The sequence below is a fragment of the Gasterosteus aculeatus genome, chromosome 4 (assembly GCF_964276395.1).
Source record: "Gasterosteus aculeatus chromosome 4, fGasAcu3.hap1.1, whole genome shotgun sequence".
NCBI lineage: Eukaryota > Metazoa > Chordata > Actinopteri > Perciformes > Gasterosteidae > Gasterosteus > Gasterosteus aculeatus.
In genome coordinates this window covers 32566937-32593556 of record NC_135691.1, presented here as the reverse complement: position 1 = coordinate 32593556, position 26620 = coordinate 32566937, and the positions used below count along the sequence as shown (strand labels likewise).

Here is a 26620-nt window from a genome sequence, read left to right as displayed (position 1 = left end):
AACATCCTCTACTTGAACACTAGATGTCACTGAAAGAGCGTTTAATGGTGAAAGCAAACACCGACAGATGGAGTAGAGACAACGAATACAAAACTGTCACATTGACCAAGTTACATATCTAAATTTTACTATTATAGCATCTTGCTGTAAAATAGTACTACTGAGCAATCAGCAGAATTAGCATTGGTCAGAACTATACTCATATGTAGACATTAAAAACACAGTTTTGGAGATAAAATAAGACGGTAGTGTTAGTGTTAATACAGAATTTTTCCTCGTAAAGAAAGTGTTTCCCGGAATGGGTAAGTTACAGTCCAGTTAGTTGTAGGACGGAATACACACTATACTTACACTGAAGTAACATCTGCAAGTACAAAAGCATTCAAATCATATCTCTCCATAAATATAGGTACCCGAAATATACCCCTGGTCCTCATCTTCTAGTTGGTGTATTTCCTAGCAGCCCCTGAACGCATCACGACGCCCCGCCCCTACGCCGCTCGTCGGACCAGGTGTCCGGTGTGTGATGCAGAAATCTGGCACCGTATCTGCGCGAGCCTTATCGGTGAATCCAGCACGACAACATGGCCTAACGCGATATGCCTCCTCCGCCGGCTGCCACTCGGACCCCTGAAATGCTGTTTTCTTCCGCCTCGACCCCCTCGTTTTGTCGGAGAAATGAAGCGGGAACACCGTTAAAATGAAGACTGACACGGGGAGGATAATTTGAGCTGTGCGTGCGCGCGTGCGCGCGTGCGTGTTTCTAGCTCCAGTGGGGAGGGAAAGAAAAAAAAAAAAGCTAACGGTTGAGCTAGCCAGCGAGCTAAGTCACAATCCCAACCGGCGGTTCGGAATAGCGCGACCATGGCCGGGCTCATCAAGAAGCAGATCCTGAAGCATCTCTCCAGGTCAGTCCCGACCGGGGAGAAAACGTCCAACAGTCAGTCGGTCAGTCAGACGTTAGCTAACTTTAGCTAACACCAACATGCCACTTTAACGTCCATAACACCCCCCACCCCCCCCCCCCCCCCCCGCCCGCCAACCCAGCCCCCCGTTGTCTGTCAGGCGGTCAGCTGCGGTTTCAGTTGACGTAACCCTCGCCAACTGGAGAGACGTTGCTAGCGGCCGCAGCTAACCTGCTAACACCGGGTTAGCTTAGCGAGTGTGGTGGCTAATCCCTCGAAAACTCGCCGCGGGGCTGGTTGGACCGGTTTAAGTGGGGGATTCGGGTTGTCAAAAACGACAATCTCTGACCTCCCCCACAGGGCGAGTAGCTGGTAGCTAATAAGGCACAGACCGCAGCGCGGAACGCACGCGTTTCAGATAACCAGACCTTCATTTGGCATGATTGTAAATGGCTGCCTTTGTGAAGGGTCAATTGGTGCAGGTTTGTTGTGAGCCCTGCTCATCTGGCCTGACCCCCCCTCCTTTTCTGATACCACATAGACCCCCCAACACACACACACATACACAGGATCATTAGAGAAGGCAATTATCTGTCCTGTCACCTCAATCGATCAGACTGTGACACATTGTGGCACCAACAAAGATCCTTTTAATCTACCTAGTGATAAATTAACCTATTATTGGTTCAGGATCTGTTTAAATGTCACTATTACCCCCCCCCCATTTCTGTAATGCCTTACTGCCACAGGCGGCATCAGCTTGACATGCATTATTTATTCTTTTCCACTGTCCCTCAAAGGACAACTTCCTTGATTCGTTCCAGAGACCGAGCTTGAAACCCGAAATATCACATGTGCGCTTTCATTGCAGCTCGCGGATGACTGAAGTCTTTGAGAAGCTCATCTGTGTGCAGGTGGACCGGTGTTGACTCATTTGTGGCTTGGTTGAATTCTCACTTGGCAATACTTTTTTTTTAGGCTTTGTCCTTCAAACCCTCGCACGTTGACAATTTTGTCTGCTTTGTCTCCAGCACACAACCTTTTGTTGTCTACCACCCTACATTTTATGTGTGTGTGTGTGTCGTGGCGATGCACGGGTGTGTCTGTGCACGCCCTCCGCAGCATTAGGGTCGACACTGACAGGAAATGACCCGGAGAGTAATGGAGACGTCATCGCCCCGAGGTCTCGTCTTCTCTGATCCTCTTTGTGTCAGCTGATTGATTGTCACCGCAAAAAGCGCCGGCGTCAGAGAGCCAGATCGGCAGTACGGCTGCAGATGCAGTAGATGCTCTCGCTTTGGATGATTAGGTTCGAAGATGGGTTAAGGATTTTGTCTCCTCGCTCGTCAGCACCAACCGGGAACAGTTATTGCACTGCTCGCCAGATGAGTCATTCCCCACGCTGCTTTTAGGTGTGCTTTGACAACTGCAAGGGATGTTGTGGGTGTCGACATGTCTGCTCAGCCGTCGGGCTCAATGTTTGCAGAGGACACACGTTCCGTCCAATAGGAGCCTTCTGGAGCCTCATCAAAGCTCATTGCAGATTGTGTTCCTCCTCTGGCATAAAGCCTTTGCACCGAGGCATGCAGGGCGTTTTATTTTCTAACTGCAACGTGTACGGTTAGAAGGAGCATTCTGTGTGTGTGTGGCTTTTCGTCTGCGAGGATGGGTTTGTCAATAAGTTGGTTTGGAGTTGTCGGCATGCATTTGTTCAGTGGTTTCCTAATGGGAGAGTGCGTCGAAACTCCGGAAGCCCCTGGGAGTGATTAGATGACAAGGTGTGTTTGTCTGCATCGTCGACAGATTCAGATTATCGACAGGACCCCGGTTGTGTTACGCAGACAGACACACACACTGATGTAGACGGATGGGGGAACGGCCGAACGCAGTCAGACTCTTCGTTTGCTCGGCTTTGGAGACTTTGGAGAGGTTAAAAGGTCACAGGCTTTACTGGTGGATCATTTGAGGCAGGAGCTTGATTCCAGATGTTTGAAGGAGACTCGTCTTTGTTGACAGAAATACTGAATCCCCACATGGAGCTGTGTAGAGAAAAGGGGACCTGGATTTTCTGCATAATCTCCATCCACAGTCCCAGAGGAATGTGGGTGTCCGACGTTTTCCTGTTGCCCATAATGCAAAGCTGTTGATGGACAAACGGACACAGAATGAGCTCTCTTATCACTGGTGGCTTCTAATGGAAGGAGTTCACGACCTGAGAGGCTAGAGCCTCACAATCAAGCTCAGTTTTCATCCTGTCAGTCCGCTTGTCGTTCAATGTATTAAAGGCGCGTTTGTTTGTTTGTTTGTTGGAGATCTCGGGACCGCCACGTGAATCTCTCCTTTTTAAAAATTGGCAAAATGGGAGACTGGTTCATTTTCAACCTCGACTGAGCCGAGTTTGAGCAGCGGAGGAATCGGGATGACGCATCGCCGTGATGAACTCTGTCGTCTCCAGTGTGACGGCGCCCTGCTGGTCAGTGGGCTATTAAGACATGAGTCACAACCCTGCGTGCGTGGCTTTTGAGCGGCCTCGCCACAGGCTTTGGCGCCCCCTTTGTCTATCTTCGGTCTTCTTCTCATGGCTGGTCTCTGCCCCGTCTCCACCGGGTCACGATACTCCAGGACTCCGGCAGCATTTAGCTGTCGACATGAACTCGCTTCCCTTTGACGGCTCCCCTTCGCGTGTTGTTGAATGGTGGACGTGTGTGTAGGTGTTAATAGGAATTTGTGCACAGCTGTAGATGTTTGTGCCGTAGCACTTGTGTTGGTATGTGGGCCGGGAGGTAATTCATATAACCTGTTTTGATTAGAACTTGGAGGTAACGCAGTCTTTTAAACTACCGTTCCAAACACGGACACTCTGCAAAGAGCTTTAAAGCGAGGTTGAGATGGCATCAAGGTGTTTGTGTTTTCTCTCCATGTTATCTTGTGGACTCGTTCCATTGCCAGCAGTATATAGCGTAAGAAAACATCTTGAGTTTTCCTTTCAGGTAAACAATACAATGCAGCTATTTTTGGCATTTAGCAACCTTCGACCAAGGCCCCTTTATTTTATAGCTATATCAGTAAAGAAAACCAAAAGATTCTCTTCTTTCTTGTGCTCTTTTGAAAAACAAACAAACAAACAAATAAGCCAGACCTTTAGATGATAGAGGTGTAAATGGGTCATGGGACGCGATGGGAAGAGATCATCTCGCAGGACGGTTTCATTTCACATTTAGTTGCAGCCACGTGCTGATGGTCCCTAAAGAAGTGCAAGAAATATAATTTATCTAACGGGCCAATAAAACCATATTAAAGGAAACGGTAATGGCTTGTTTTTGAGGAAGTTGCTTCGATTTACCGCCACCATGTTAAAAAGAAAAGCAAGGTTTTATGGAACACTTTAAAGACATCAAATTTAATTTGTTGGATTGTCTGTGTGCCACGTCCACCACGGGCGTCTCCTGCGCTTCGGTCTGAGTTTCTGTTGCTTTTCTCGACTGCTCCAAAGTCCCTCGATACTCATTGCAACTCCACCGTTGACACGGAATGAGCCAGTGAAAGATTAAGAGGCCGATTTATATGTCACATTCTCCATTCTTGCGTTGGAGCCAAAGCCTGCTGCTCGGTGTAATGAGCACTGGCAAGAATGAATGTGGCAACAGACACTCCTAAATCCCACAGGACTGGTTTCCTCTATTTCTTTTTATATCTCTCTAGTTTCTGCCTCTCTGCTTCCCACCGCCTGGTTCTCTTTGTCTCTCTATGTCGAGTGTTGGTTGCTGAAAGGAGCCGGTTATCTGATTTGACTCTCGCCATCTTCCCTCAGGCTCCTCTCTTGCCTGCGTTGATGTCATCGGGCCGCGCCGCAAATGCGCCGTCACGGCAGGGGAGGAAAAAAAAGAGGGGTCTGTTTCCATCCGCAGGGTCCACAGGCGTCTGCGTGAGACTGAAGTGTCCCGCAGACAAAGAAAGCCGCACATGAGTAGTTTGGGTTAGTTATTAGACTCATTTCTTTTATCGGTGAGCGGTTGGTTTCCCTTCTGAAGGGCAGATACGCCCCTCTCCAGCCGGTCCTGACCTGCCCGTGGGCCTGGATCGGGTCCAGTGAGCTTGGCCCTGCTGGCCGGAGTAATGGCGGATGACCGAGAGCGATAACCTGACACCCTCTCTGCCTCTCGCTGCTCTTCTGTGTAATTCAGCTCATTTAGCCGTGATATTAGACGGCGGATCAACATGCTATCACGCCGTTGGTTTATTCATGACTTTGGAAGAAGGGCAAAGGAAGCATGGGGGCAGCAGGGGGGGGGCGAGCAACCAGGTCGGTGGATACTTGATCGGCAAGAGGAATTAATATTTCACTGCTCACATGGCTGAGAACGCCACCCGTCTCCCAGAGACCGTGTGAGCACATCATACCATCCGTGTTCAGTGTCTGCAAGAGAGTGGTGTTATAGAATAGAATAGAGAATTATGATTCTCCGTGTCCTCTGCTGCTGAATAATTAACAGGTGACACGTTGAATTGGAAGAGAATCCGACCCGGCCAGGAGAAGGTGTCCACAGGCATTTCACAACCGGGATCCCGCCTCGCTTTGTCTCACATAAGCAGGGACGCAGACCGTGACAAAGTAATCCCTTTGTCTACCCTGACCGAAACAGCGACACGGTCAATGATTAAAAAAAAAAGTTGTCCCCTTTTACTTTTATCTTGATAAACAATAACTTGAACAATAGTCATTAAGCCGATCAGTTTACATTAGCACATGTGAGCCAGTGTGGCAGTAAACTGCTAAAACTGTCAGTCTCTAGTCTCTAAAACAATCCACTCACTCTCAGTGTTGGCTGCAAAACTTTTGACCCGTCCCGTTCATAGACTCACTCTGTGAATGTGTGTGTGAGAGAGATTAACTATTAGCAAGATCCAGCCTCCTCGTAGCGCCGGTGTGTGTTTTAACACCACCACCTACCCATGAGCACATTGCTGGTGCTGCTTCAGCGCTTCACTTATAGATGTTATTCAACGTTTGCAAAACAACAACAACAACAACAACAACAACTACTGAGTTCAAGCGTCCGCGCGTAGGATGAGGGCTGTGTGCCTCTCCCGGCCCGAGAACGTGAAGTCAATGGCTTCCTCTGTCGGAGATTCCTGGGGTCAATAATCCATCCAGGATCGGCCCGCTCTGCTAACCGTCAACCAGTAATCCGGCGGGCAGAGAAACCCTAAAAGTAAATAGACTAAACACACACTGACACCGAGGTTGGAAGAATCAATACAAGCTTTTAGGTTTTTAATTTACAGTATTTGCTTATGATGATCTGAGACTTGAGTACACTTTGTCCTTTTTATGTTCACACAATTATTGTGCAAATATCCTGAGCTCTGACATGAACCCATGTCTGATCTTCTTGAGGCCTCCTATTCCTCCTCACGAGGTACCATCCTGTCAGCTCTTTCCTCCTTTAATTCCTCTTTGTTACTTAATAAAAGGCTTTTACAGTGTGTACTGTCGTCATCGTATTGAGCGTCAATCGTAGAAATAAAGCAAACGAGTGCAGTTGACTGCGAAGCGTGAATTAAGAGCAAACAAATGTCTTGAAGGCAGGTTTCAGTATATGCACTATTTATTTCCATCAATTGTCTCAAAGGGTTATACATTGCTGTTGAAGTGATACTAAGTTATAGGATTTTCTTTGTGTTCATGGATATGATTCATTTTGCTTGAGAAAACAGTGTATTGCCTCATATTCATGAGACTATCTTTAAAAATGCGTGTGTGTGTGTTTAGGTGTTGCATTGTACAGGCCTCCCTCTGCTCTCCCCCAAAACACAAACAGACAGTTGTGTGTTTGTTTGACATTCGCTTTGCCCAGAAACCCGTTTCTATAAATATTATACAATATTCTACTTCTTCTCCTCCATGCACCTCGTAGGTTTGCTAAGAACCTGTCGCCAGATAAGATCAACCTGAGCACGCTGAAGGGGGAAGGTCAGCTGACCAACCTGGAGCTGGATGAGGAGGTTCTCCAGAGCCTGCTGGACCTGCCCACCTGGCTGGCCATCAACCGAGTGGAGTGCAACAAGGCGGCCATCAGGGTGAGGCCACCTGCCGCATGCGGACTTTGAGGCTTTTAAAAGGGCAGCTTGACAATTAAAAAAAGAAATAAAAAAATACTCTTCTGCTACACTCTAGCAGATGGTTGGATGAGAAGATTTTTCTGTTTGTTGGATATGAAGCTGTAGCCAGCAACCGGAGAGCTTAGCTGAGCTTAGCTTTCGTTTTCTTTGCTGGACAAAATAACATACAAAGCATTTTTCTTTTCACTCTGTTATTAATAACCAATGAGCAATTACTTGTTATTTAGGATTTTTCCGCTGTTTCCAGTTGCTAAGCTAAGCTAACCACATGCGAGCTGTAGCAAGTGTACACATCAAACAATGGTATCAGTCTTCTTATCTAAGCAAATAAGCACAAAAATGTCAATTGTATGCTATAAAACTTAATTTGCCAAAGTGTCAAAACCAAAATTTATTGACATGGTTTTATGATTTTATGGTATTTCGGGCCTAAATGACAGGAAACCCAGGAAGCTACATACTGTATACAAACAGAAAGGCTCGAAATAAGATACAGCGCAGATCTCTATTAAAGACTAGCGTGTACCTTTCCATTGAGTCTCTGCACAACACACACACGCACACACACACACACACACACACACACTCTCATGCGCTCTGCTGGAGCTGCCTGCGATGTGGTCACTGTGGTCCTGGTATGAGAGTAGACTGACACTCCCTGGAAACAGTGAATTGAGGTGCGTGCAGTAGTTTCCTTCGTGACTTGGACTTTGATTCCGACCTCTCCACGTCGCCCTTTTTCCTTTACTCCTCCACCTCACGTCCGACTCGCTGTTTGTCGCTCAGTTCTGAACCCTCGCTACCAATCCGTGGCCTGAAATATGTATCTGCTGTCACTGTTAGTGTGACTTTAATACCCATAAAAACTATAATACGTTAATCAGTAAGTGTCCGACTCCTCCAGCGAACTGGTGGAACTGGAAATGAAAAACTTCTGGCTTCAGCTGAAAGTGATCATTGTGTTGTTTACCGTTGTTTGAAAAAAAAAAAAAAAACGATGTGTATCTCACTTCCTCACTCGTTAAATCCCCTTCTCTTCTGTGTGTCTTCCTGTCACAGAGGAGCCAGTTTCTCCTCTTTATTTTGAAAGACTGACACAAACAAAAGTAATAAAAGCACATCCACCGACGTAGGCTGCAACCGCCCCCCCCCCGGATGTGTCCCGTAATTCAATTAGAACCGCAAAATCCTCGATTCTTGATTGACGACACTTGGGAGACGGAGCCGCTCCGCGTGAACATGGGCGCTTAATCTCTCTCGGTATATAATTTGACACGCGCTTGAATCGAGAGGCGGCGTGTCGAGGATTAATGGAGCTCTGGAGCTAAATGCAGCGAGCCGCCCGTCACGTCTAGACTCATTGATTCCTTTTCCTTCCTTCCTCGCTGAGCTAACCTGCCCGCGGTTTTGTCTTGATGTGATTCTGCGCTGTTTGGTGGCACTTCATTTGATTTGTGCTCATGGGATGGTAATTTAGTTTTTCCCATTTTCCGGAGCAACTAAGAGGCCAAACGGTTGCTGAATGGGTCTGAATACTGTGGGACTGAATAGCTAAAAGCTGCCGTTCTGTTTTCATTCACAGATACCATGGACCAAGTTGAAGACTCACCCCATCACCTTGGTAAGTTTCACCCACCACACCTGTCGCCCACATAATCAGAAGAGGCCATTGGGATGTTTTTTTTTATTTCTTTATTGTAATTCAAATCATCAATCTTAAATAATTGCCATTTTACATGAGATCCACCACCAATGCTGCGGCATAATTTAAACTCCGGCTCTGTCCGGCTCACGACAAGGTGAACAGCAGGAAGCCGCTGAAGGTGTTGTAGTAATAGCTGTCGTCGAAGACCGCCCTGTTGGCGTAGAGCTGCACGTACACGCTGTCGCCCGCCTCCAGCTGCACCACCGCCGCGTTGGTGGCGCTGTCCTGGGTGTCCTTGGCCACGGTGCCCCACGTCGACACCATCTTCTGGCTGTTCATCATCAGGGACACCACCGAGTTGGGCTGCCCGCCGTCGTTGTTGTACATGGTGTAGCTGAAGTAGTACATCCCCCGGGCCATGGCGGTGAAGATGCCGGTGGCCGGGTTATAGCCACTGCCGATGTTGGAGAGGATCCGTTGGTACTTGACCGGCGTGTCCTGCCCGAAGGGACCGATCGAGGTGCCCAGAGCGGCGGAGAAAGCCATCTGCGTCGAGCTCAAAGACGAGACTGCCAGCAGGGACTTCAGCTGCGCGTCCTGAGCCTGGTTGATCTTCTCGAGGGCCTGGGCCTGGCTCTTGTAGAACTGCAAGCTGGCTTCCACGGTGGCCATCTTCTGCATCTGAGCGCCCAGGTTCAGCTCCAGCGTGGCCTGCGTCTGCGTCACGGCTTCCAGCTTCTCCCCCATGGCTGCCACAGCGCTGAGCAGCGCGCAGGTGTCTGGCTGGCACACGGCCATGCTGGTCCCGGCCCCCAGGTGGCTGTAATTCCCAAAGCCCAGGCTGCCGGAAACCGACATCAACAGAAGTAATAAACGCTCCATTTCTTTGACGCTCGTCTGCACACAGAAGCAGGCAGGATGCTGCGTGTGGTCCTCCGTCCTCGTTTATATACACTTGCCCGCACCTGGGGTTTGGCACCGCCTCGCCGCGTTATGCAACACGCTTCAACAAACGTATCAGGGGGACACAAAACTATCGCAGAGGATGTTATCGAAAGTACCACGATTATCAGGACCACATAATGCGAGGCTACAATGATGGAAGGTGGCACAAAAGCACTTTGTTGAGTCATCCATTAGTCACTATACTGTTCAACACAATGTTATCACACCGGCAACAATCGCATGGCAATTTTCAACAACATTGGGAAAAGTAAGACAGGCCCTGAAGGTGGCAACAATGGAATGTCAAGAGTTTTATTAATTTGAGAATAAGTTTGAGGTATTTTATCTCGATGGATGGAGTGAGCGATGCGTAGGCGGCCTCCACTTCAAAAAGGGCAAAGCAGCCTACAGCGAGATATTTCACTTCAAATCCCAACACATGCCACTGTAGCGTTGTACACGCGAGGTGCAGATTAGATGACTAATGGAGACAAAACGGGAGTCAAAACGTTGCCACAGCAGCCTGACGATGTTGCTGTAAATATTGGTCTGTTACATATCCATACCGAGGGGCTGTTTCACATTCAGAGCTTCTGTTGGGGGTTTTCAATGTATTTCATCAGAAAAATACAAAATCATCAATTTAAAAGCTTAAATTCCCTATTCAAAATATGGTATTAAACAGACTGTCTCTCATGAGTATAACATGTGAGGTGATACAAGCGCGTGCCTCTCAATGTGTGGTGACTGCAGCAAAAAACAAAAGATTTAAAAAAGGTTTAACAAACAAAAACATGTTGTAAATTAAAATGTTTAACTTCTCGAGCTTATAGCGCTCTGAAGCTTTTAGAAATGTTTGAATCACAAACAACCTGCGTAGCCACTAGAATGTAATTATGTTATACTTGTTGTATAATATAAAAACAATATGTGGTCTGACCTTAACGTGCTGCTGTGCAGGAATACTGCATCTAAACTGAATGAGTAGAAATCAAACAGCTTGATGAAGTCTTTGGTGGTGAAGCTCAGCGTGTGACTTGCAGACTCTGGACAAAGTGGTGATGGAGATGAGTACCTGTGATGAGCCCCGTCCCCCAAACGGCCCGTCTCCCATAGCAACCGCATCAGGACAAAGGTGAGCGCTGCTCTGGTTTCTTGAGTGCTTCATGTGGCTCCATTATCTGCCTTCTGGAGGGAAATCATTTGGCTCCTTTTTTCTCTTTGACAAACAAAAAAGTCAGTCACATAGTGTTTGCTTTTTGTTACATATCACAATCCGCAAGTCAAGTGAGGCACGCAAGGAACTTCATGATCACTCTATATGATGTGTTAATAATTTATTTATACTTTATTTGCTGCTGTGGTTAGTCTCTTTTTGGTCTGAAAAGAAAAGTAAGTTATTGACCACAAAATCTGGGCAGCTCCAAAAGAAAGTTTGCTGCGCTGTTTGAACCCTTAGAACTCACCTGGAACCCTTTTTGCGGTTCATATTTTTCAACCATTTGTGCCACTTTACATTTTGGCAGATTTTAGGGTTTGTGGCATTTGTTTCAGTTTGACGTTCAACATTCAGAGTCTGCGTAGGTTCATCCAGTATCCATTTGAGTGATCAATTATTTGAACTTGTAATTAATGTCAAAATTTGCTTTCGCTACAGACAAACAACAGTAATGAGTATTGCTCCCTGTTGCCAGGCACCACTTACAGTCTTTGTTTACCTAACGTTTGCTTCAGTGAATACGGCTTTGCTGAGAAGGTGGTAGAGGGGATGTCACTGTCCATCAACTCCATCGTCATCCGGATCAGTGCCAAGGCCTTTAACGCCTCCTTTGAGCTCTCCCAGCTGCAGGTGTACAGCGTCAACACCAGCTGGAGCATTGGTGACCTGCGATTCACCCGCATCCAGGACCCTCAGAGGGGCGAGGTCAGTGTTTTTATTTATTCTTTTGATTGAAAGACTTCTAGGATGGGTTGTTGTTGTTTTTTTTTCTTCATGCTGTTGCCATCCCGTCTGGTTCAGATCCTGACGTTTAAGGAGATCAGTTGGCAGATGATCCGCATCGAGGCCGACGCCATCCAGAGCGCCGAGCATGAGATGCTGAGCGCCCCCATTCGCCTCATCACCAACCAGTCCAAGATCCGAGTCACTCTCAAGAGACGAGTAAGTCACAAAACAAACACACACACACACACTTCAGATCATTTGGGGTCGTCGTGGGGTCGTCGTGGCGCAGGGGTTAGAGAAGGTGTGCTGGGAAGCACAAGGTTGGTGGTTCGAGTCCAGGCTGCCCCATGTTCCATGCCGAAGTGTCCCTGAGCAAGACACCTAACCCCTAATTGCTCCCCAGGCAAAAATGTGAAAAGGCCATGGGTTTAAAGTGTAATGTAAGTCGCTTTGGATAAAAGCGTCTGCTAAATGACCTGTGATGTAATTTCATAGAATCATTCACTTTATGAAATGTGATGGACCAGCTTGCACTGAGGAACTCCACTATTTCCACTGTGAACAATGATTCCTTCTGTGTGGCCTCCCTGGCTGCAGGGCCAACAACAGTGATTCAGCATTTAAACAATGCATCAACACTATGTCTGGGAGATGTGGAGATTAGATATGATGCGGCATAGAGCCTTTTTCTTTGAGGTCTGTGAAAGCAATTAACCTTGTTTGTGTTGTCTTTTTTTAAATTTTGCAAATATGTTTTACTCTATTGGATGCACTTCAAGTGTTGGACGCTTAAAGAATTTCACCCACAAGTGTCGCGTTACATTTACAGAAGCTGCTTAATGCACTATTCTCTGTCTGCCCGACATAGATTAAGGACTGTAACGTGGTGGCCTCGAAGCTGATTCTCATCCTGGACGACCTGCTGTGGGTGCTAACCGACTCCCAGCTCAAAGCCATGGTGCAGTACGCCAAGTCACTCAGCGAGGCCATGGAGAAGTCCACGCAGCAGAGGAAGAGCATGGCCACAGAAGACCAGGTGCGCATGTCAATGCTTGAATTTCACAATCCGTGTCATGGTCTGATGCCGTGTGCCGTCTATTGGCTGACGTGATCTTTGTCTCTCGCTGTCTTTCAGCACCTCGTAGTTTTTGCTCCCTGAACACAAACACTCACTAACTGTGCAGACATTGACCGCCCAAACAAGTTCACACCTACCCATGTCCCACTTTGCTCAATATTTATGTTTTGGCCGGAAACACCATCTACTGGACAGATCCAGTATTGCCTGATTCAGCGGTTGACCCTCTAAAAATAATGAGAAGCATCCAAGCACTTAAAGCCGCCGACGCTAATCCTAGTGTCTGCTTCCCTCTCGTCTGTGCTCGCCAGGTGTCGTCGGCGCCACCCTCGGCCCAGCAGGTACGCACCCAGCAGGCGTCCACAGCAGCGGAGCAGAGTGCGTCCATGGCCAAGCTGTTCAGCGCCTACGACGTATGCGAGACCTCCCACCACCTCCAGATCACACACCTGGACCTGCACATCTGCGACGACATCCACGTTAAGGACAAAGGTGGCAAATGCACGGATCTCCATGCGCTCTGCATGACAAACACACGCGCACAGGCATTGAAGACAGACATTGTATTAAGCTATTAACCGCAACTATTTTTCTGTTTCTTCTGTGCAGTGAGCAATAAGAGGATTACAGGTGGAGCCATGCAGCTCTCCTTCAGCTCCATCACTCTGGACTACTACCCTTTCCACAGAGCAGGTGTGAATCCCGTGGTCTCTGTGATGTTACTGCAACCTCTGCGTGCCTCCTGGACCTTCACCACGAAGTCCCCGCATTCAGTCCACACGTTTCAATGCTGTTCCTCCTCTCCAGGCGACAGCTGTGTCCACTGGATGCACTACAGCGAGGCCACCAAGACCAGAGAGGGCTGGGCGAGAAATCTGCTCGACGAGTTCAACTCCAACGTGGAGATGTTGAAGAGCGCCGTTCGGGACCATCAGGGCCCGGATCCCGCGCACGGCTCCCCGCAGCACGGTGAGCGCACACGAACCTCGGGGCCGTTGCACTGTTGTTGAATGCGCGCACACACACACACACACACGCACACATCATCCCTGTGGATTTTTCTGTCCTCCAGTGTCCCTTATGGACGATGTGTATGGGCCTCTAGGAAGTCAGGAGAGAGCAGGAAGAGGAGTAGGGCTTAGGGAGGCAGCGGGAGAACTCCTAGAGCGCAGCGCAAACACACAGCCTCCGGCCCAGTGCTGCTGGTGCCTTGAGCCAGGTACCTCGGTGTATGTGCGCACGACCGGGTGCGGTGGTGCACAGCTTTTTTTTTTTTTTTCGAGACACAAGGGTTTATTGTCTGAGAACTGAGTGTTTTCTGTTTGTCTCCCCCCATGATCATTTAATTTGTCCCTTTCTTAATCTCTTGTTGTGTCTCTCTCTCTAGGTAAGATAAGCACCTCCTCCAGCGCCTCCTTCAGTCCTCCTCTTCCTCAAAGCCCCAAGACCCAGCTTATGTCCAGCTCTGTTGTTCTCAGGATTGCTGACTTCAGCATCTATCAGGTCACTCACTCTCTCACACACACACACACACACACACACACACACACACACACACACACAAACACACACCTCCGTGTTTGGATTTACTGAGTACATCTTCTTCACTGGTCTGTGACAGACTTTTTTTATTTGCAGGTGTCGACCGCGGACCAGCGGCGCTCCAGCCCCAAGACCATGATCTCCTGCAATAAGAAGTCCTTGTACCTTCCCTCAGAGATGCCGGCCATTCACGTAGAGTTCACTGAGTACTATTTCCCCGATGGAAAAGACTACCCAAGTGAGTGTGTGTGTGTGTGTGTGTGTGTGTGTGTGTGTGTGTGTCATTGTAGAAACATTCCTTTTTCTAAGTTTGAGGGGCTTAGTTTTCTTCTCTCTTTGCAAGGCATTTGGGTCTATTCAGTCACTGCTGCGGCTGAGAGAGACAGATTTTCTTAACTACGGCCATTGTTCCTGAAAGAGGAATGGCCCAATTAATTCATGCTGTGGATTTCACTTGGATTCACTTCCAGCATCGTACATGCATTAAACACTTTTTTTTCTCTTTGTGATTTCTCAAATGTCTCATTCCTCCCTCCTTTGTGTGACTAAAGAATGCGTAACGCCACGTCTCTCCCCCCTGCCCCTCTAGTCCCGTGTCCTAACCTGTACGTCCAGCTGAACGCCCTGCAGCTGGTTCTGGATCCTCGCAGCCTGGTGTGGATCAACCTGTTCGCCCTGGACCTCAGGCAGAGCCTGGAGCAGTTCATGGAGATCTACAAGCTCAGCGACTCGCAGAAACCCGAAGAGCACGTTGACATCAAGGTCGACGGCCTCATGCTCAAGGTGAGGGAGCCCGGGGGGATGGAAAGGTGGACATGTGACCCTTCCAGGTTTTTAAAAGCGTGGTAGTTCTCGGGGGTTGATTTGGATCTTTTCTACATTAGGTGGTGATTCCCATCGACCGGGACGCCTCCTGTCCCGCCGATCTGCCCCGCTCCATCTCAGTGCAGACCTCCGAAATGGTGGCCACGAACACCCGGCACCCGGCCAACTGCACCCGCTCGCACCTTGAGGCCCTGCTGCAGGCCTTCGAGGAGGAGCCCTTCTTCTCTCCCGGTTTTTCCTCATTCCCTCGCTCCTCCTCCTCGGTACCGCTCCTCCACCCCGTCTTCCAGCGCCACGCTCATGAGCAAGACACCAAGCTCCACGACATCTACCGCGGCCTGGTGGTGCCCACGTTGGGCACGGACGCCCTCAAGATGCCGGCCGCCACCGACTTCTGGGCGTTGCACTTTGCCCAGTTCTGGGTGGACTACGAAGGCACCCGCGGAGGCAAAGGGCGGCCGCAGCCCTTCGTGGAGTCCTTCCCTCTGACTGTGTGGGCCACGCAGCCCGTGAAGATCGTCCAGCACCAGGAGAAGCTCAGGTGCGGCGCTGGATCAGGTGTGTCCAGGAGCACGTCTGGGGAGGCCGTGGCGCGGCTGCAGAGGAAGCGGTTGTTGAAGGACTACTACAGCACTGATGCGCACAATGCAGCGCCGCCTGCCAGCAACGGACTCCATAAACCCGTCTCGTTGGAAAGTCTGCCCTCGTCCTCTTCGTTGTCATCATCAAGTAAAGATGCAAATGTGCACATATTGGTGCACGTGCAGAAGCATTTAAGTGCTCAGGTATGTCTTTTGTCTGTCATAAGTGCACTACGTGTGGTGAAAATGTTGCACTGGGTGCTCTTTGCTCTTAATGGATTGAGCAGCAATGTGAGGATGAATCAACGTGCGAGCCATGTGGGATGTCTTTGTTATTGCTCATCAGATGTACTGCTGCCTTTTAATGCTAAAGTGATGGTTTGATACTTGAATAGTGTTTAAGTTATTTACCAGATGTGGAATTTGGTAGTTGCACATGACTAATGTGTGTTTCACCTCTCAAATTGGTAACATGGCTTCAAATAAACATCAATGTATCAATGATTACAATTGACTATTTGCAGCAGCAGTTGCATATTTGGAATCTGCTTCTTAAATTTATTGACGTGCGTTTTGACAACTGCTTTGGTGTGTGTGTGTGTGTGCGCGCAGGTGAGCCACCGGCAGTATGTGTTTCTGATGCAGCTCCAGCGCAGCATCAAAGCTCTGCAGCAGACGCTGCAGCAGGACCTGGAGAAGATGAGCTCCAAGAAAGACCGCAAGGATCCCTCTCAGGATCCGGGGGATCCCTTCACCGTCTGTCTGGGCCTGCTGCTGAAAAGTGCAGAGGTGTCCCTGCTCCTGAAGCCCGTCCCCCTCCCCGAGGGCTCGGGGTCCCCCATGGGCTCCGAGCTCTCGCCGTCAGAGAGCCGAGGAACCCTGGACGCGGGAGAGGTCGCGGAGAAGGGGAGTGAAGGCTCCGGCCCCGAGGGAGGAGCAGCCAAGGGGGCGAGCACCGTCGACCAGCTGCTGTGTGCCGATGGGTTGGGGGGCGGAGCTACGCACGGCCCCGCCCCTCTTGTCCCCAGCTACGCTCCGACTGCGCGGCGCGACTCCAATCACAACGCGGCGGCGGATGAGCAGACTTTGAGCAAGAACTCCGGGAGGCGGGGTTCCGATGAAGGGGACGGGATGGCAGTGGAAGGAGGAGAGGATGCGGGAGCCGGGCTGGACCCCAAGATGCCAAAGTCGATATCCAGGTATTCAGCTGATCACACGGGAGGGAAGTTCTTTTGTATCACCGTAGATTGATATTAAAATACATTAAACTAAACTAATAGTCGAGGTTTTAAACTTACAGGTGATTTGATGAGCCCCCCCCCCTCAATTCAAAGTAATCTTTCGCTACAGTTGATAGATTTCATAACCGATTCAAAATGTTCCGTTCTGTTCTTCCCTGTGGATGACGTGTTTCTCTCTGATTTAGTCACTTCCTGAACACAAGAGCCGTGCGTTAAACTCCCGTACGAGTGCTTGTCAGTTTGAACGTGACTCCGCTCTGACTCAGTGAATGCTGGCCGCCCTCCAGCTGCCGGGGGTGTGTGTGTGTGTTTGTGTGACTTCTCATATCCACCACTCCATATTCTAATCCTTCCTTTAACCCCCTCACTTTTCTGCATCTTGACCTCTCCTTTGACCTTTGCCGGGTGTGTGTGTGTGTTTGTGTCTTTTCTCTCTACCAAGGAAAGGAAGTTTGTCTGTGGTTTCTGATCTCCTCAGCTCCTCAAACTCCAGCAGATCCACCTCCCTTTATTCCATGTCAAACATGTAAGACACTGGATCTGTGACTAGCCGTGTTGATGTGCGTGTGTGTCTGTGCGAGTGTGGCTTTTTGTCTTGGTGATGCCTGGATGAACAAATGGTGCGTGACGTGAATCCCCCTGTGGCTCATGCATGTTTGCATGCGTGCATGACACGCTGGTCCTCGTCTGCGTGTTAAATGAGTCTTGTTTGTTTACCCGTTGGGATGAAAAAACAAGCTCCGTGTTTGTGATGATTCCTTTTTTTAAAATGTTTTAATTTTTTTGTCAGCCTTGTGTTCTTAGTCTTTTAGGAGCCATTTTGTTTTTTCACCGTTGAGTGAGTTTTCGGCGTATTGTTTCTCGAGCTCGGAGGGATGACACACCTGGTTCTGCTAACGTGACCTTAAACAACACCACACTAAGGACTAAAGCGATATTTAATCTATGCATTGTGGATTCAGCTGTGTCGGCTCTCTGCTTGGTGTCCACAGCAAATCCCCATCACATATGCGACAAAATAAAAGCACTGGTCTGTTTGGTCTTTTTTCCTCTTCAAATACAGCCATCAATGTCACACTGTCAGTCCTAAATCAGTGGCACGCACTGTTTCCGAAGCAGATTTCAAAACCATACAGAATTGTACCATTCACACCTTCTATGTCTCGTGTTTGTTGTAGTGGTCGTTTGATGCGGGACCGCTCCCAGTCCAGCTTCTCTGTGTCCTATAAGAACATGAAGAGCCCGTCCCTGCAGTCGCTGGACAACGTCTCCATAGACAGCTACCAGATGGAGGACGCAGACACGAACAGTCTGCTGGAGAGAGGTGGAGCAAACCGTGATGCGCTCACAACACACAATTGTACAGCCAGCAGCCTTTTTTTTGTATTTAATTGATTATTTTCCTGTTTTCAATTCCAAATGGCTCCAGCATCAGTGTTTTGTAGCTTATAATGACCTCTGACCACCTTGTACGGGGCTTAATGTGAAGTGATCACATTTACTGTGTTCACCAGCAGGTGGCAGCATTGAGCTGATAAGTCTATAGCGAACCGTGTTTGCAGGAGCTTCTTTAGTCATAAAAAGGATTTACTAAAGCATTTATGTTTTTACAATCAACACTTGAAATGATGAAGGGAATGAGGAGGTAGGTCAAATTTAGACCCCACTTAACGCCGCTTAGAGTCAAATGTGTGTCCTGTCTGTTATTAATATTGTTAATAATGTACCTTTTATTACCACAGATGACGTGTCCATCTCAGGCTTCAAGGATGGCATCGGCGAACAGAGAGGCACAGAGAGCGCTGCCGAGGCTGCAATTGGTCAGGAGCAGGAGGGGGGGGTGTCCCCCGACACCGTCAGCGCCACCTCGCAGAGCACCGACGATCCCACCAAAGATACAGTACGATCCCAAAACACTGCGACTGTGGAGCCAGATCTCATTTCTCTCATCTAATCGTCGTGCTTCGCATACGGTGGTGCTGATGCTTCTTCTTCGTGCTTCTCCTCCAGGTGTCCGTGCTGGTGTTGAAGGTGCAGTCGGTGTGCGTGGCCATGGAGGCGTTTGGCGAGAGCACGACCGTGGCGCTGGAGGTGGGCCGGGTCAGACCCAGCCAGCTGGGCAACGTCAGCTTGAGACAGTACCTCAGCAACCGCAGCCTGGGTGAGGAGGACCGGGGGATTTCCTGTACACGAGTCCCTCTGCACACACGTGGAGTCCCATTATACATCAAAGATGTCATGTGCCGTATATGGCATCATTGCCACCGTAATAAAAAACAGCATTACTGGAACAACAGAACAAACGGGACCAAAGAAAAGGCTGACACATTAGGTTTTTGTGGCAGGTCAAAACTCATAATACTATTAGCTCCATAATGAGGCAGTGTTCTGGTATCTGTCATTAGCCGATTTGATATCGACGTAGATTGGACTTTAATGTTGTAGGAACATGCTGCACAGGGCGTTTAATAATTGAGAGTATTCCTAGTTGCAACCAACTGCCTTATGAATATTATCAAAGTTAAGAAATCCTCATGTGCCACTTGGCTAAACGAAAATTGGCAAATTACTGGAGTAAGAACAAGCTGCCCCTTTTTTTAAAACTGAGCTGGTTGATTATATAAAACAAGTCTGCTATGATGGACCTCGGTAGAAGTGTGCTGCATCCTTTTCACTCTGCTGGTCCAAACTAAAGCAGAAGATAAAAGCAAAGACATTTGTTGAGATTTAAGCGCCCAAGTGGGGCAGCAAATGAAAAACTGGTGCTGGTCCCAGGATGTCAAACGTGAGAATGAATCCTTTCCTTGGTCCTTAAACTCAATATGATTGAGTTCCGGCCTGTTTGGTGGCACAAAGACGTTTAGCCACAATATTTCACTGAATACCGATGACCATAATCACAATAGTCCGACTCTGAGTGTCCTAAATATGTCTGCCACCATTCCAAGTGCACACACACTAACGCAGGCACCCCCCCTCCCTTTGATTTACCCTGCCAACTCCCCACAGGTATGGTGTGTTCAGTACCAATACCTGCTCAGAGCAGCCAAGGTAACTGCTGCGTGTTAATTCACCATCTGTAGCTTGTGCGCGTTCCTTTTGTCAGATCTCCTTTTCAGACTCAAGACTTTTGCTCGCCGCCGTGCGCTGCAGATGCATAGTGTGCTGCAATTCAAGTGATTGCATGACATGTGTGTCTGTGTGTCTGCTAATTTTAAAGGTGTGTGTGGTACTTGAGAGAGGTTAAATCTGTGAGTAATGATTTGCCACATTAGACCTTGAAAAAAGTGTGTGTGGCAACATTCAAATGAACTGCAACCACTTTGTGCAGACTGGCATTGACCCCCCCCCCACCCCTCGTCTTCCCATTCGCTGCTCTGTCTAATTCCTCCTCCCTCCCCTCCCTCCCTCCCTCATCTCTTCACTGCAGCAGACTTTGCAGTTTCAGTCCAGTGATTCAGGCAACGAGAAAATGCCGGCTTTCCCCATCACTACCTCTCCTCCTATCTCACCAGAGCCATCCCTCCTCCTCGCCTCGTTTTGTTCCTCTCTTCCTGCACCTTCCCTCCAGCTCCTACTCCATCTTCTTGCTAATCCTCTGTCATTTAACCCCCCTCACGCTTCACCTTTTCCTCCCTTCATCTTCCTCCCACTCTAGGCCATCTTTTCATAGTCGCTCCGTCCCTGGCTGCTACTCCCCCTCCCCCCTTCTTTGCCTCGACCCTATAGCCACGCAGCATTGAGAGAGAATGTTATTTTATCTGAGAAAAGCTGGTGTGTGTGTGAGAGAGAACAAGCATTTCATTACCCATAGAGGATAAATTTATATCCGTCAGTTCCACAACTCCACAAAATGCCCCACAGTGATGTCTGTAAATAGCTACTTAACATGTGCAGCACTTTTAAAACTGAGGCACTGTAAATAAAACTACAACTGTGAGCAGAACAGTTGAGCTGAAGAGTGTGTGTGTGTGTGTGTGTGTGTGTGTGTGTGTGTGTGTGTGTGTGTGTGTGTGTGTGTGTGTGTGTGTGTGTGTGTGTGTGTAATCCTCTCCTGGCTTTCCTTCAGAGTGCATATTAAAGGGAAGAGACGCACTTCTCGCAGTCGTCATGAGAGGATTTTTCTCTTTGAGTGCTCGTCTTCAAGCCTCGCCGTGTGTTTCTCCTGTTGAAAACTTGTAGTTGTGTGCTTGCTGGCGCAATATGTGTAGTGTGTGTGGATGGAGGGTTTTAATGACCCTCCCCATCGTCTCGCCACTAAACCAACTTTTTTTTATCAATTTGTGTTCTTTCTCTATCCTCACTTTTTTGCCTCGTTCTCTCCATCAGGGTTTGAGTCATTCTCCATAGAGACAACACAGTACAACGTCAAGCCTTCCAGTTTTCAGCGTCTCACATTTGGCTTTTTTAGGGTGTCGAATTCATGAAAAAATTATTCTCGTTGAATCCTCAATACTTAGTGACTCCAAATCCCCTTTTTGTCAAACCTTTCTCATTTTCAGCGCGCTTTGCTTTTTCTTTGTTTCCCCTTTGTGATACTTTTGCTTCTTTCATCCTTAACTGTAGTTTGAACCTGACCTTAACATGCACCCTTTTTAAAAGCAGGTAGCTAAATTCGATAACTATAATCCTCATTAAATTGGATCAAATCGAACTGTCAGTATGAAGATGACTAAAATATATCATACAAACAAAGGTGATTTGGGGCTTTATAAAATAAATTTAATTTTGCTTGCTGACCTCAGTGGTTTTGTTCCTTAGAATTTGGTCTTAATGACTCACCTGATTAAATAAAATTAATACAATCAAGGGCGAATTCGTAAAAAAAAAATGGAATAGTGAAAAGACCAAATGAAAGAATGAAAAGGTGATTTGGATGCAGAACGATTTCTTTGACTTGACTACTGGATTTCTAGAACCAATGCTGATGAGATTCCAACAGAGCCACGTATTGCAACATAAACCGACATGACAGGCAAACAATAATACGAGTCCTGTTTAATAAAATCTTGACAGTCCTTCTAAATACCCTCAGACCAAATTTGTTCTCTTCCACAAATACACCAATTAACAGACTCAGGAAAATGTTTTTCTCATTTTGCCCTATTTAAGTGTTTATTCTACTAAAACTAAACCGTTATAAAAATGACCCCTCGGGTGTATTTTAATGTCAGGTTTGTCGTGTATTCTAGCTGCAAGCAAGCTTGAACTAAATGCCAACCGGCGCCGTCTCCTCCCCCCCCTCTCACAGCCGGCGGCGATTTTGGCGCCGCGCCGACCGGCGGCCTCCACAGTCCGGAGGTGCGGGCTCGCCTGGAGAGCGGGCCGTGCGCCGCCGCTCACTCCCCGCTGGCCGAGCGCAACGGCTTCCTGCAGCTGCGTCTCCACGGCTACCGGGCCAACTTCTTGATGTCCACGCTGCGCAACCTGGCCCACTTCCTGGAGGACGACTCGGCGCCGCAGGTGCTGCCCATGGAGATCAGCGTCCGGGACACGCACGTCAACTTAAAGGTCAGAACTCGTTGTGTTATTCAGAGTTTGGACGCTTGTGTTTGTTTTTTTTTAACCCGAGGTTATTGTTCCACAACAGCTGCGTGATTTCAGCAGGATGTTTGTCGCGTTGCAGTAATGGAGTCCATAACTCACTGCAGCAGCCTCCATGACCAAGTCAAGTGTTTTCCACCGCGGCCTAATTGGGATTTGGATTTGAACTGAATGTTTAATGGCATAGAAAGAGGTCTTTTTGCCTCTCGGGTTCCTTCGCGGGTGAGTAACTGCGCTGTGGAGCTGATGTGGACAAACGTGTGCCTCCTTCCGCTGCAGGACGACGGCCCGCGCGACAACCCGTCCGACTCGGAGCCCTCGCCCATCGCGCTGCGCGTGGACAGCCTCGTCATTCACCGGAGAGACGACGGCGCCTTCTCCATAGGAGGTGAGAACCCCCCCCCGCCGACATCTTTCATCCGCCACCTCCGCTCCCGGTGCTGATTCACCGCCCGTTGCGTAACTCTCCCACACCTCCAAACTCCCCTCTGCTGTGTCGTCTCCTCCTCACAGCGGACACAAAGGAAGAGGCCAAAGCCGTGGACGACGGTGCTCTGACTCCGGTCCCTGAGGTCGTGGGCGTCGCCGGCGTGCCGAAGGCTACGCAGACGCAAGCCCCGCCCACCAGTCCTCCTCCATCCGCCAGAGAAAAGGCAAGATGCGCATGTGATGTGAGAGAGGGAGTACAAGTTTTGTTTACAGTGGAAGTGATATTTATTTATTAATGCAGGGTAGCTAAGTATTTTGAAAGTGGAATATTCAAAATGAACAGAACCACATCCAATGGACCTCAACTGTGGGTGTAGTTCAGGTGATGGATGCTTGGAGATGATGCTGAAAAGCTCCTTGACATTTATAGAACATGATATTGTTTTGTTATCATTTTTTCCCCTACAAACCCAGAACCTCCTCACTGACTCTACGCTGTTTGTTCACAGATGCTGGCGGAGGAAAACGAATGTTTAAAAGTGGAGCTGTCGCGAACCAAGATGGCGCTGGCCGAGGCTCAGATGGAGAAGGACTCGCTGCTGCACCGCATGAAGAGCCTCAAAGTCAACAGCAGCTAGTCGCTTCGGGCCGCAGTCGCCGAGTCACGATGCTTAAACGAGCAAAGAAAAGAATTCCCCCATAAAGCAATGCAGAGTGTGAGACTCAGAGATACACGTTTTACATACTTGTCCTCTGTTTTATGTTCCCCATTTTGGACTGTCGAGGCTCGGAGAGAGTTGAAAAGGGACATTTAACAGGTGTGTGTGTGTGTGTGTGTGAGGGTCGTGCCTACAGAAAACCCTTCCCACACTATTCCTGTCATGCAAGTGAAACTGAATGTCGGATCTTCAGAGGAATGTTTTTTTTGGGGTTTTTTTTTCACCGCACAGAAAGAAAAACTTGTAATTTAGTGCTTTCATATTGAGAGGGGACGAGACAAATCATTCTCACGCCTCCCCAACGTGTATAGGAATGTGAACACGTGACTATTTTCTTCAGAGCTGTGTGTGTGTGTGTGTGTGTGTGTGTGTGTGTGTGTGTGTGTGTGTGTGTGTGTGTGTGTGTGTGTGTGTGTGTGTGAACAAGCATTTCATTACCAGTAGAGGATAAATTTATATCCGTCAGTTCCACAACTTTGTCGGCAAAATGCCCCACAGTGATGTCTGTACCCCCCGTCTTATTTTTCTATGTGTAAATAGCTACTTAACATGTGCAGCACTTTTAAAACTGAGGCACTGTAAATAAAACTGTGAGCAGAACAGTTGAGCTGAAGAGAGAAATGTAGAAAACGTGTGCTCCCCTTTTTTTTAAAAGAATATATAAATAAATGAAAGAAAAGGTGAATCAATGCACATCGAAGCTGCCTGACTATGTGCGTGTGTGTACGTTTCTAATCTTCCATGTGTACTTTTTTCATGGATAGTCGACCATATTTGCTGCTGCTTCATGAGGTCCTGGGAAGCCCCCCGAGTAAATGTTATAAATCGACTCCCCAATGACACCCACATGCTTTGGCGCTGCACAAGAGACCCTGAGAGGACGTTCTAGCCTGAAACGTAACAGAGCAACAGTAGATTCAGCCCAGTTATGCAGCGGTCATAACTTGTACTTAAGCTCGTCCCAGTTCATTTCACTTCATTTCAGAGTTGTGTCCATGACATGAAACACAACCGGTTCTCCGCACGGATGCGGTTTCAACACTTGAAATGTCGGAAGTAGAATTTTAACACGATTGTATCTGAAGAATTTTGTTTTTGGGGAGAAGATTTTCTGAGAAAAGTAATAAGTTGTATCTTGTCTGTCGAAGCTGCTGAAATTCTAATGAAAAATAAAAGGCTATCAAATTTGTTTCATTTATTCATGTTTTATGTAATGGATTTTTATTACTTTATTCACTTTATTCACTTTTTCAAGTGGAAACATCACTGAGTATAATGATATCAGTATCAATTTATCAGATTCCATCAGGAAGGCATCAGCGTTGTGACCAGGCACAAGAACAGAGACACAATGAGCAGAATAAAGTTTACAATTTGAGAGTAAAGGAAACCTCTAACTTGTGCACAAATCTAGATATTTGAACGTTCTTCACTAACCCTAACCCTCAACAACAGCAGAAAGCATTCAGTGCGTGAATCCTTCAAAAATGTACAGTACGGGTTTTGAGTCTTGTTTAAAGCTTTTTTTCCTCATTCCGAATAAATTAACAATGCTGGCGTTTGTTCTTTGATAAACAGAGAAGGAAAACTCTGAGTGCAGACTCTTAGTGCTGAAATGAGCCGCCCTGAACCTCTGAAGGAGAGCGTTTGGACTTTGTGCACATAAATGGTCATGACATTTTACGGCTGGAGTAGTGAAGTGAGTCATAGAAGGGCATTAACTGTGTGTGTGTGTGTGTGTGTGTGTGTGTGTGTGAGGGAAAACTTCTGCTCTCTCTGCGCTATTTAAACAAAGGCCTGTTTACACACTGTAGCTTAATGTTTTTGTGATGATGGCTGCACTTTGTTTCAGGAAAGCACACTTTCATTTATATATACACACATTATATATATATATATATAGGTGGATCGTTGGAAATATGATGCAAGCAGCAGGCATCAGGTTGGTGGTTGCTCCGGTTTTCATTCTTTGGTTCCTGCTTTATTTCTGGCTCTGTGCTTAAATGAGAATAATCATTATTTGCAGCAGTGTGTCAATGAAATGCAGCTGCATCTATGCTTCTCTTTTCCCCTCCTCCATTTAACAGACTTCATCTTTCATCAAGTGATGTTGACTTATAGGCTGAAACAATAACTCATAGCCAGCTGGGTCGTGGGCCACATCAGCTGAGGGTGGAGCCCTTTGACGCCAACGCTTCTCTCTGAATTCCAATTAAGCAGCAGAGCCATCAGGCATGTCCCAGCATGCAGTGGGGGCGGGGGGGGGTCTGTTTCCCAGGCTGTCAGTGGGCAGATCGCAGCATGTACAAAATAAAATCCATCGTCTGCCTTCTAATCCATTCATGCAATCACTGCTCTGAGATGATTGACAGGCTCTTTTGGGGATCTCACCTGTGCTCAAAGCCTGCAGCGGGGAGCTCACCTGCGTCGCAGAGGGCCACTGCGCATGTGCGTGAGTGATCGAACAAGTTGATGGTCTCGAGGACGGTAACAATAAGCACAGCTGCTGGAGTTGAGAGGGACTTTTTTTTTGTTTAAACAAAGGCATTGCCTCCTGGTGGTGTTGTGGCATCGGCGTCATCCACGCCCAGACTGTACCTTGTGTGTGTGTAAATCAGCGGAAGACGGCTGATTGGATTTCAAAATAAAAGCTGCTACCGAAAACATATTTGTTATACTTTTGTCCCATAAATAGGACGCCATTATGGTTACAAGTGTTTATCTTCAGAAGTGCTTTCAATGGCCTTGTGGTACATGTGAGCAGAAAAATGCAAAGATGGCTGTCCGACACATGGAATCAGGTGAATATCCCAGGGGTCCCAAACCCAGGTCCCTCAAAAAAACAGGTGTTCAGTTGTTTCCTTGAATTTATAGACCTTTTTGGGAAATATGCACCTCTGACGCATAGTCTCGCAACAATATGATTACATTTAAGTGTGAACTTGATTGGATCCTTGTGTCAAAATGTCAAAATCACAGTGTATTCCTAAAGTAGTTTGTCATGAATCCAACCAACAAACAGCTCGTCTCGGACTATCCCTCCATCATATACACACACTGTACACCGCAACCACATGTACACAGAACTCCACTGTGGC

At 47.9% G+C, this 26620-nt stretch overlaps 2 protein-coding genes across 9 annotated transcripts; one reads left to right on the top strand and one right to left on the bottom strand.

The window, feature by feature from the left end:
- Positions 1 to 62: 62 nt before the first annotated feature.
- Positions 63 to 24711, top strand: bltp3b (bridge-like lipid transfer protein family member 3B). Of its 8 annotated transcripts, none has more exons than XR_013467280.1 (25): positions 63 to 908; positions 6824 to 6986; positions 8611 to 8649; positions 10662 to 10753; positions 11353 to 11542; positions 11639 to 11779; positions 12432 to 12599; positions 12953 to 13133; positions 13251 to 13334; positions 13449 to 13610; positions 13747 to 13860; positions 14029 to 14144; positions 14280 to 14421; positions 14773 to 14966; positions 15068 to 15793; positions 16202 to 16788; positions 17273 to 17356; positions 18009 to 18154; positions 18573 to 18730; positions 18841 to 18991; positions 19840 to 19881; positions 22082 to 22341; positions 22421 to 22762; positions 22888 to 23027; positions 23313 to 24215. XR_013467280.1 is itself a non-coding variant. In XM_078100371.1 (25 exons), exons 1-25 carry the CDS (start codon positions 865 to 867, stop codon positions 23439 to 23441), a joined length of 4362 nt encoding a protein of 1453 aa, XP_077956497.1. In that variant the 5' UTR covers positions 63 to 864; the 3' UTR covers positions 23442 to 24711. The 8 variants fall into 8 exon arrangements, 7 of the variants coding, with proteins under 7 accessions (XP_077956497.1, XP_040029009.2, XP_040029014.2 ...); XM_078100371.1 differs by having other exon boundaries at positions 22654 to 22762; positions 23313 to 24711; XM_040173075.2 differs by lacking the exon at positions 13747 to 13860 and having other exon boundaries at positions 22654 to 22762; positions 23313 to 24711.
- On the bottom strand, positions 8658 to 10405 carry LOC120817187 (cerebellin-1). Its single transcript, XM_040173093.2, has one exon. The coding sequence runs from the start codon at positions 9553 to 9555 to the stop codon at positions 8818 to 8820; it is 738 nt and encodes a 245-aa protein (XP_040029027.2). The 5' UTR covers positions 9556 to 10405; the 3' UTR covers positions 8658 to 8817.
- Positions 24712 to 26620: the final 1909 nt, after the last annotated feature.

Bases quoted from the DNA above. Each gene is read 5' to 3' on its own strand.
- LOC120817187 (XM_040173093.2), bottom strand. From the start codon at position 9,555: ATGGAGCGTTTATTACTTCTGTTGATGTCGGTTTCCGGCAGCCTGGGC.
- bltp3b (XM_078100371.1), top strand. From the start codon at position 865: ATGGCCGGGCTCATCAAGAAGCAGATCCTGAAGCATCTCTCCAG. The intron at 13,335-13,448 runs GTGTGAATCCCG...CCTCCTCTCCAG, and splicing joins CTACCCTTTCCACAGAGCAG to GCGACAGCTGTGTCCACTGG. The intron at 17,357-18,008 runs GTAAGACACTGG...TGTTTGTTGTAG, and splicing joins CTTTATTCCATGTCAAACAT to TGGTCGTTTGATGCGGGACC.